Source organism: Alligator sinensis, unplaced genomic scaffold (genome assembly GCF_000455745.1).
Source record: "Alligator sinensis unplaced genomic scaffold, ASM45574v1 scaffold782_1, whole genome shotgun sequence".
NCBI classification, from domain to species: Eukaryota; Metazoa; Chordata; order Crocodylia; family Alligatoridae; genus Alligator; species Alligator sinensis.
In genome coordinates, this window is record NW_005843078.1 from 231,475 (window position 1) to 241,325 (window position 9,851).

Genomic DNA, 9,851 nt, shown 5'->3' on the forward strand with positions numbered 1-9,851 from the left:
CGGAGCGAGGTCGGGCTGGCTCTGCCCCAGCGGGTGGGGGCGCGGCCTGGGCTCCGTGGCGCTGCCGTGCCGTGCCGGGTCTGCCCTGTGAGGGACTCGGCCCTGGCTCGGTGAGCCCCGCCTGCGACGAGAGCTCGTGCCAGGTCCTGCTCTGTGGGTCGCTGCCGCCCCGGTTCTGCCAGCAGAGGCACGGGGAGGTGCGGGCACCTGGCCTTGGCAGAGTCAAACCCCGGACCGGGGCATGCCCCGTGTTTACTGGGAGGGTGGAAGGCCCTGGGCCTTGTGAAGCGTCTCTTTGCGGTAGAGGAGGACTGGCTGCTGCAAGCATGGCTCTGGTGTGTTGTAGGTTGTCTGGGCTCTGCCGGGATGCTGCAGCCCTTGAAGCGCGCGTTGGGCAGTGCCGGGATGACCTGGTGGCCCGCGTCCTGGGCAATGCGCATGGAGGTCAGGGCAGGCTCTTCCGCTGGTGCCCAGCCCGGGAAGAAGCAGGGCCTGGAGAAGCTGAGCGCCAAGCTGGCAGCAGGGCCGACGCTGCAGCAGTTCTTAAGAGCTGCCTCCCCGCCTCAGGAGCCTCCGTGTGAGCTGACAGAAGGGCTGGAGGAGCCGGTGCCGTATCTGGTGCCCAGCACCCTCCCAGAGGCAGGGAGGAAAGGTTTGTGTTCCTGTCCTGCCTGCCCCTCTCTCGGCAGTGGTCTCAGTCTCTTCTCCACGTGCCCTCACCTCCCGGGTGTTGTGACATGCAGGAGTTGTGGGAGAGTCTGGTCTCCTCACGGTCATAGTACGGGTGCTTCAGGTCCTGGCAATGGAGAGTCACAGGGTTGGGGTTGGGGCTGGGCTGGGCTGGGCCACCTGGAGGAAATGCTAGGGCTGGGCAGCGCCCTGGGCAGGCATAGAAGTGAGCTCCTGGTCTGTCCCTCAAGCCAGGCAGCTCATGTGCTGAGATGAAGGCAGCTTGGGAGCGAGATGCTCAAGTCAGCCCTGAGTGCAAGACAGGCGTAGTACACCAGTGCTTGCATCCCCTTCCTGGGAAAGAGCCCCCTAGTATGTTCCTTGCCCTGTTCAGCCTGATAACCTGCTGTCTGGTTGTAGTGTACCTGGAGACCTACGGCTGCCAAATGAACGTGAATGACACAGACATCGCCTGGGCCATCCTCCAGAAGAATGGCTATCTGAGGACCAAGAGCTTGGAGGAGGTAGGGCTGCTGCCCTCACCCTGTGTGGGGGCTGTCACCAGGGCAGTGTAGTGGGGTTGTTCTGCTTGCCAGCTCCTTGCAAACCCAAGCCCTGGACAGCATCTAAAACTGACACAATCTGTGGGCACATCTTGTTTTTCTTTCTTAATGATGGTGTCTGTCATTAGTGGCTGGAGGGAGCTTGTGGCCAGGCTTTAACTCAATGCATTTGTCCCTTCCGTTGAGGATGTGGGGCTCTTTTCTCTCCATTCTCTCTCTGGGGTCTTGGAGGGGCAAGGTGTTTGTGTGCACGCACGTGCAGACTGAACTGGCTGCCTGCATGCTAGTGACACCTCCTTCCATGCCAATGCAGGGAGTCCTCCTGCTTCTCTGCTTTGTTTGGCTTCTGAAGCCTCTCCCCTCTGTCTTCCCTAATTAGGCAGATGTCATTCTCCTCGTCACCTGTTCCATCAGGTAAGTGCCATGCACTTCAGAATTGCTGTTACGTTCTGGAGCTCCCCTGGGACTCTTGGGGAGGTGACATCTGAGTGTGCTGTGGGGGGAGTGTGGTGGGCTAGACTGGCTGTAGCGCGTGCAGATCTACTCTGGCATTGCCCTGTCGGCTCTGGGCTTAGATGAGCCCGCTCCCTGCGGCAGCACAGGCCATAAATAAACCCAGCAGACACCTAGAGAAGTGTCACACGCACACAAGAAAAGAGAGAAGCAGCAGCTTTCTTGTTACAACTGAAACGGCCTCAATGCTTCTTCCAATGCTGACTGTTCTTGTTGTCTCCTCCTCTGTTGTGGGATGCAGTTTGCTCGCAGGGCAAGTGGGCACTTCTGCCACGTTTCTTGGCCTGCTGCAGAATGTCCTTGTCAGCCACGAGACCGTTCCACTCCCCAGGACAGGAAGAAAGTGTTTCAGAGTGGAAGGCCAAGGTCCCCAGCAGGGAGACTGGCCATATCTTCCTCCAACACTTAAGCGTGTTGCTTTGGTTCTGCGGGCCTTGTTGGAGACAGGGAGGGAAACCTGCTTCCCTGCCCCTCAGATGCTGGGACAGTGCCAAGGTGGTAACCCAGGGTCTTGTGGCTCCTAGGGAGAAGGCCGAGCAGGCCATCTGGAACCGCCTGCAGCAACTAAAGGCTCTGAAATCCAAGCGGCGCCGGACACAGGCTCCCCTCCGAATTGGCATCCTTGGTACCACATGGGGTCTGAGTGTGACTGCGGAGTCAGGGCAGGGGTGGGGTCGCCTGTGCTGATGAGAGGCCCGTTTGCTTTGCCCCACAATGCTGGTTTCCCTGGGGCATAAAGCCCTTTCTGAGGAGGGAGAGCACAGTGGTGGCTGGCATGTGCACGCAGGGCTTGTGGCCATGGATGAGCCCCTCTCTGATGCTGCATGTTTCCTGGCCTCAGGCTGCATGGCTGAGAGGCTGAAGGAGAAGATCCTGCACCAGGAGAGGCTGGTGGACATCGTGGCAGGCCCTGACGCCTACAGAGACCTTCCCCGTCTGCTGGCGGTGGATGCCGATGTCCTGCCTGTCCAGACCAGCCTGAATGCTACCTCCGCATTTGTGTAAGAGCCCAGGCTTGTTTGTTTCCTCCATGTCTTTGGTAAGGCTCCAGGCCCCTGATCCATCTCTCAGCCAGGGGCAGAGGGTGACATGGGGAAAGCCTGCTTGGTCCCAACCTGTGTCACTGCATAAAAGCGGAGCACTGAGTGCGTGGACTGGGCCACAGGATCCCAGAGCAGGGGCTAGGACCAGATGATCCCTCAAGGGCCCTTGAAGCCTCGTTTTCCTATGACTCTGTGAACAGCCATGACATTGTGCTGGCAGATGGAGGGAACATGCATCTCCCACATGGCACGGCCCAGCCCAGAGTCAGTGGGACCTGTGTGCACAGGGCACCAGGCCAGTGTGAACAGGGGCAGGGTGGGTGGCAGGCGGCTCCTTGGGCTCTGATTGTTGCCCTTTCCCCTGCACAGCTCCGTCATGCGAGGCTGCGACAACATGTGCAGCTACTGCATCGTCCCCTTCACCCGTGGCCGTGAGAGGAGCAGGCCCATTGCCTCCATCCTGCAGGAAGTGAAAATGCTGTCGGATCAGGTGACAGGCCAGAGGATTGCCTCTTGCAGGGCTGCTCTGGGTATAGGTTTCTGCAGGCTCCTTTGCTTTGTGGTGCTGTCCTGGTTTCTGCTGTCCCGGGAGGCACCCTAAACAGGCCGCTGGATAGGGTGATGCACAGATGTGGCAGCTAGGGGTTCAGTGCAAAAGGTTGGCAGGCAGGGGCATCTCTCTAGGGACCCAGGAACACCTGCATGGACACAGGGAGACTCCTCAGGAGCTGGTTCTGGGGAAAAGAGGAAGGTGGTGATGCTCCCTCTTGCTGGAAGCCCTACCTTTTCAGAAGCCCAGGCAGTGAGAGACTGGGGCTGCCTGCACCTGTAGGGGGTCTGGGACCTGCCGGTTGGGGCAACTCCATGAGAATTAGATGCTGAATGCACGGTTCCTTGGGTGAATTTGATATCTTTTATTAGACCAACCCAAATGGTTGGAGAATAGTTATTAAGCAAGCTTTTGGGTTCAAAAACCCTTCGTCGGGCTAAGGAAGCTTCAGCAGTTGGTGTGTGCTCTTCCTGGATGGAATGAAAAGCACTGCATCTTTGTGTCTTTCCCAGCCTGCCCGCGGCCAAGCATTCCCTGCTGGGCAGTGGGCAGGGGCAAGGGCCCAGGCATTTACATGTCTCCTCTTAGTGCCCTCACTGGCACTTGTGAGGGCTGGGCACCTCTGGGAAGTGGGCTGGGGAGGCTAGGCTGCCCAGGAAACCCAGATGTGTCAGCCAGATGGCAGCTTTACCCTGCTTTACCCTCTCAGGCTTCCACCCCGCCCAACCCTTCTACCCCACTGGGAAGCATCTCCCCCAGGGGCAGCTGTGCAGAGCCATGGCTGTGCCCAAACACCGGCTCTGTCATGTGCTGGGTGCGGGAGCCTCCCCCTGTGCCTCACATGCCCTTGGTCCATCTCTGCAGGGGGTGAAGGAGGTGACCCTGCTGGGCCAGAATGTCAACAGCTTCCGGGACACCTCTGAGGTCCAGTTCTGCTCGGCTGCTGCACCCAGCCTGAGCCGTGGTTTCAGCACCATCTACAAGGCCAAGCCAGGAGGCCTGCGCTTCTCCCACCTCCTGGACCAGGTCTCCCGCATTGACCCTGAAATCCGCATCCGCTTCACCTCCTCACACCCCAAGGACTTCCCCGATGAGGTGAGTGTGCAGAGCCCACAGCTGGCTCAGCTCACGGGAACACGGTTTTTCCGTGGGAGCCTGTCTCCTTGCCAGGGCACTGCAACCCCAGGGGAGGGGAGCCTGATCTGGCAGAGCCTCTGCCTTGAGCAAGCCCTGCTGGGTGCTTGCAGCTGTCCTCTGCAGGGAAGTCTGCCCCCTTTCCTCCAGGGTGCAGCCGTGTGTGGCTGGGCCAGTCTGTGACAGCCCTTCCTCTGTGCCACGGGCAGGTGCTGCAGCTCATCCAGGAAAGGCACAACATCTGCAAACAGTTGCACCTCCCTGCGCAGAGCGGCAGCACACGCATCCTGCAGGCCATGCGGCGCGGGTGAGTCTGGCGGCTGTCCCCTCCTGCTGTGCCAAGTGCTGCTGTCCAGACAGCGGGGTCGGTGGACTTGTGATGAGGCTGAGTCCACCTCTGCAGCTCCTGACAGCATCACACTTCCAAGAGCTTCTTGCCTGCTGGAGGCCTTTTTAGCTGCTTTTTAGAAGGGGAGACCTCAACTTGCCACGTGCCTGGCAGAGCATGGGCCAAACCTTTTGGGCAGTTGGACTGGAACTGCTCTGTTGAGTGGAGGCAACACACTTCACCAGCTTGCTGCTCTTCCAATCTGGGCCCAGCTCCCTGGCTGCCCTTGTGTCCCCTCCCCTCAGCTGTCTAACCAGCCCACCCCGTGCCTTTCATCACAGATACACCAGAGAAGCTTACCTGGAGCTGGTGCACCACGTGCGGGACTCCATCCCAGGTAGGAGCCTGTGGCCCAGGCACTGCTGCACATATTCCCCTTGCTCGGCTCCTGCCGTACCTGTGGGCCTGCTGCTCAGGGCTGTGTTGGGCCGTTGTTTTTGGTAGTTGGAGGGGCAGGCGTGGAAACCCGCCATCTTCCCCTGAAGGGATCTGCCAGCTGTGGCCTGTCTGGCACTCACTTTGTGGCTAAAGTGCTTTATGCTCTCAGACCAGCCTGCCACTACAGACTGGGAGAGAGCTGTGTGTAGGAGTCCTGCTGGGAAATCAATCCCCTTGACTGTCCCCCGGAAGCAGGACCTCTGCTCCTCCCAGTCTCACCCCATGCCTCTGACAGGGGTGAGCCTCAGCAGTGATTTCATCGCGGGCTTCTGTGGGGAGACGGAAGAGGACCACCAGCAGACGCTGTCCCTGCTTCGGGAAGTGGGCTACAATGTAGGCTTCCTCTTTGCCTACAGCATGAGGCAGGTGAGTTCTGTCTGTGGGTATTGCTATATCCTTTCCATGCCCCTACACCCTGCAGCTCTAAGGGGCTCTAAGAAGACTTGCAACAGGGACACTTTTCCTGCCCCAGCAGGTGGGATATCACAGGGTATTGAATCCCCTGTGTGACGCTCCAAAGGGATGTGGCAGCGTGTGTGGTGAGTGAGGAAGCTCCTGCCCCGCAGGGTCTAGTGTCCTTGACTGTACAGTTACGTAGCACAGCCTCACAGGACAGGACACAGCCATGGGATGAGGCCATGTCCAGCCACCCTCTGGAGTGGTCATACATACACACATGGGGTGCCTGGCCCTTGCAAAGTGCTCTGTACAGGTGAGGGGGTTGTGCTTGCAGGCAGGTGATCCAGTGTGTGGGCAGTTGCCTTCTAAAGGGAGCTGAGCCAAGCCTAGAGCTCCTCTGTCTCTGCTGACCTGACTCCTGGTGGGTTTGTCTTTGCCAGTGGGAAATTTTGCACCTGTGGTTCATAGCCAGGCTCAAGGTGACTGGTGCCTCCCCAGCTACTAAGCAACTTAGAAGGTTTTTAAAGAGGCAGTAAGAGGCTGCTCCAGGAGCATGGTGGGGGGATGGCAAGAGTGCGACTGGTTGAGGAAAGAGTCCTCTCAGGGACTGGGACTGTTGCACGTGCCCTGCAGAGGGTTTTTCCCTGTCTGGCATGCAGCCAGGCCCAGTTGTCAGGGGCAGGGTGCAGCACTGAGCCTGACAGGGGCTTTCATTCCGCTGGTTGTTGCAGAAAACTCAGGCGTACCACCGACTGCAGGACGACGTGCCGGCAGAGGTGAAGCACCAGCGGCTGAAGGAGCTCATCTCCGTCTTCCGGGAGGAGGCAGCCAGGGTCAATGGGGCCTTGGTGGGTTGCACACAGCTGGTGCTGGTGGAAGGGGTGAGTGCAGCCTAAGTGGGATGTGGCATCTGCTGCCCCTGCTAACCTGGCAGCTCCTAGGTCACGGGGCTTTCAGGGTACTGTCTTGCCTGTGCCAGCATGCATGTGCCCAGGAGTGTGATTTCCTTCTTTTGGGCACGGCTCGGGGCTGATTTTCCAGGGGGCTGAGCTGAGCCCATGGAAGCACCCAACAGAAACCATTTCTGCTTAGGGGCCTGGAACCCTGCCCCAGTCCAGGGATGCAACAGGTGAAGGAAGGCCCCCAAACAGGACTTGCAGGGGCAGGGAAGAACTGAAGAGTTGATGTCCCTATGAAGCGAAGGGTGTGGGGGAGAGAGACCTGCCCTGAGGTGTGTCTCAGGCCCTTGAGCCCTGACATCTGCACAGCACAAACAGGAGCACTTAACGACACAGGGGCTGTTAGTACAGCCCATCGTGCTCAATTCCCCGTGCCACTAAGCCCAGCAGCAAGTCAGTTACTGCTGCCCAATAATGCTCCCAATCCTCCCCCAGCCCAGCAAGCGCTCAGCCTCAGAGCTGAGCGGCCGCAACGATGGCAACATGAAGGTGATAATTGCTAACCGTGAGCTGGAGGACAGGGCTGCAGCCAGAGCTCAGCCAGGTGACTACGTGCTGGTGAAGGTGAGGGTGCGCAGAGTTCTCTGTGCTGGGGAAGGCCTGGGTGAGAGGGTTGGTCTGGAAGCTGTGGCAGGGCTGGGCTGGCAACCTGCATGGCTGTGCACTTCAGGCACAGCTAGGAACTCTTCCTGCTGCTGCCTTGTGCTGGAAACATGGAGCCCCACCGTTGCCCAGTGCTCTTGCCTTGCTGGGGGCTCCTAGGCCCACGTTAACTGCAGGTTACCAGCAGACCGCAGCCCTACGGTGATTGCTGTCATGATCCTACCCGAGACTAGCAAAGGTGGAAGGCTTCCCCATGCACCCCCATGGGTTCCCTGCAGCCGGTAGTGCTAGAAGGGGCTGGAGTGGGGGGCTGCCTCCCCCCAGCCACATGCTGCTCTTGTCTTTCAGATCACCTCTGCCAGCTCCCAGACACTGAGGGGAGTCTTGCTTCGCCACACCACCCTCCGGGAATCAGCAGTTTACTGCTGATGCCTGGCTGCCACCACTCATGACCAGCTGCTGCTCAGGAGGGAATAGAATCCTGCCCTGGTCCCTGCAACCTGGTCAAGTGCAGCTGGCTCTGTGGGAAACCCATGTGCCCCCAGCACTACAAAGACACTGCAGCCCTGCTGCTTGTGGGAAATGTGACTCCAGTTCAGGCAGAGAGCCTGAGCAAGGGTAGAAACTGGGATTGGGGGGAGCGTGGGTCTGTGTTCTGTGCACCCGGGGGGCTGGTCCCTGGCCAGAGCGGGGATGGGGAGAAGGAGGGGCTGGCATTGCCCCACCATGGTTTGTGAATGTCTTGAGGCTGTTGGGCGGGAGGGTACCAGGGAAGTGCAAATTACAGAATGTGCTCTTTTCAAATGTGTGTCTGATACTTCTCGTCACCATTGGAGGAGGGGTGGAAGGACAGGTCCTGCTCCGTCCAGAGGGTAGAGGGGTCCTGGGAGCACAGCAGTGCTTGGGTTACAGTTTCACCATGCCTTCCAGGAACAGCTAGATGTCAGGCTGCCTTCTCTCTGGGAGTCCAGAGTGCTCCTGAACATTGGCGACGGGTAGGGGGTGCATATGCACCCCTTGAGATTGGTGGTGTGCCCCCTGCGAAAAGCGCTGTTGACGTTGCTGGCAGGTGGTTGTCGCTCGCCACCCCTCCCGCTACCGACAGCGTCTGTGGGCAGTCCCAGATTGCCACTGGATGCTGCTGGCAGCTTCTGTTTGTGGTTACCACCGCCACCACCTGTGGGAGCTCTCCACTTGGCCCACACTGCCACGGCTGTGAGCTCCCCGCTCGCTGCTGACACCACCTGCGGGCAGTCACTGTGCCTCTGGGGGCATGCGTCGTTCCTGTTTGGGCCTCACATAGATTTTTGGTCAGAGGCAGGTCTTGTACGCAGGTCTCCTGCATCATAAACAAAGACCTCTCCTATCAAGCCACAAGCTGAAAGCTCAGAAGTCTCCTTCAGGTTCTCCCCTTGTTCACTTCATACAGGGCAATACTTAGAGTGAACAGGACTCAAACCTACAGTTCCAACACCCCAGGCGGAGGCCTTGTTCACAAAACCAAAGCACAAGTGCTGGCGGGGGCCTTCAGGAGAGCATTTCACACACAGCAGAGCCTTTATAAGTATGCCTGGGGCAAGGGAGACTGCTTCCGTTCTACAGTGCGAAGTATTGAGGTTGGTCACCCCAGGCATTTTTACATGTGCTGTGGGAGGCATGGAGTGGGGGGTGGGGAATTGCTTTAATTAACAAGCTGCACTAATTAAAAGTGCCCAAGTGTCACGTGTATCAGCCTCCCTGTGCTGAAAAATGGCAGCAGGGCACTTTGAACTAAAGCTCATCGAACGAGCTTTGGTTCAAAGCATCCTGCTGCCATTTTCCAGCGCAGGGACACTGATTAACGTGACACTAGAGTCTGCTGGAGTGCATTAATTTTCCTGCTCCAGCAGACTTGATTAAGTGAGTCTGCTCAATGTGTTGGATTTCCAGTGCCTCGGAGCAGGCTCCCTGCATGTGGATAGGAGCCACCCTCCCCCAGCTCCATGGAAAGCTCTGGGCTCAAAGGATGCTCCATGAGGCAGGCTGGGCTTGGCTCCAGGCAGGGCCTCACCACTGCACTTGGCTGCAGCCAGGAACCTCGCTGCCTCAGAGACAGGGAAGCTCAGGGCCTGCCTGTGGACTAAACACATCCTCCCAGCTAGACAAGGAGCCTTCCTGCTACGTGTCTACCCTCTGATTCCCTGCTCACAGCCCCAGCCCTGCACCATTCCCTAGAAGGATCATTACCCCAAAGGTCAGCTCCCTTCTGACTCAGGGACTCCAGCTGTGAGGCCATTGGGGTCCAACTGTGCCTATGCTGCAGGGAGCCAAGGGCTGCTGGGGCCCCACACCCAAGCAGTTTTTGTTCCAGCAGAGCCTGCTGTGCCTTCAGGGAGATGGGAGATGTTGGCACCCCCTCCCTCGCCCCTAGCTGTGACGCAATGCCCCCAGTTAAAGCTGTCTGGCAAGTGTTCATGGCTGGCCTCCCGCAAACTCTTGGCCAGCGATCAGCGCCATCCTGAGGCCTGATCTGCTGCACAGTGTGTGCAGAAGTCACGGCCAATTCTACCCAGCTGGCACAAGGAAGCCAGGCTGCTGCATCATGCTGCTTTG

The 9,851-nt window shown here is 58.7% G+C and overlaps 1 protein-coding gene across 5 annotated transcripts; it reads left to right on the top strand.

Annotated features, from left to right (window-relative positions):
- On the top strand, nucleotides 1-8,173 carry CDK5RAP1 (CDK5 regulatory subunit associated protein 1). Of its 5 annotated transcripts, none has more exons than XR_003092106.1 (15): nucleotides 7-197; nucleotides 347-652; nucleotides 1,090-1,193; nucleotides 1,612-1,646; nucleotides 2,270-2,370; nucleotides 2,587-2,746; nucleotides 3,158-3,278; nucleotides 4,203-4,433; nucleotides 4,682-4,779; nucleotides 5,142-5,197; nucleotides 5,534-5,664; nucleotides 5,771-5,837; nucleotides 6,429-6,578; nucleotides 7,092-7,220; nucleotides 7,608-8,173. XR_003092106.1 is itself a non-coding variant. In XM_014526551.2 (14 exons), exons 2-14 carry the CDS (start codon nucleotides 367-369, stop codon nucleotides 7,686-7,688), a joined length of 1,683 nt encoding a protein of 560 aa, XP_014382037.1. In that variant the 5' UTR covers nucleotides 1-110; nucleotides 347-366; the 3' UTR covers nucleotides 7,689-8,148. The 5 variants fall into 5 exon arrangements, 3 of the variants coding, with proteins under 3 accessions (XP_014382037.1, XP_025049403.1, XP_006037247.1); XR_003092107.1 differs by having other exon boundaries at nucleotides 5,774-5,837; nucleotides 7,608-8,172; XM_014526551.2 differs by lacking the exon at nucleotides 5,771-5,837 and having other exon boundaries at nucleotides 1-110; nucleotides 7,608-8,148.
- The last annotated feature ends 1,678 nt before the right edge of the window (nucleotides 8,174-9,851 follow it).

What these genes read in the sequence shown, in the direction of transcription:
- CDK5RAP1 (XM_014526551.2), top strand. Translation starts at nt 367, where the DNA reads ATGCTGCAGCCCTTGAAGCGCGCGTTGGGCAGTGCCGGGATGACCTGG. An exon ending in AATGCTACCTCCGCATTTGT is followed by an intron (nt 2,747 to 3,157) that starts GTAAGAGCCCAG and finishes TCCCCTGCACAG; the next exon opens with CTCCGTCATGCGAGGCTGCG. An exon ending in TTGCCTACAGCATGAGGCAG is followed by an intron (nt 5,665 to 6,428) that starts GTGAGTTCTGTC and finishes TGGTTGTTGCAG; the next exon opens with AAAACTCAGGCGTACCACCG.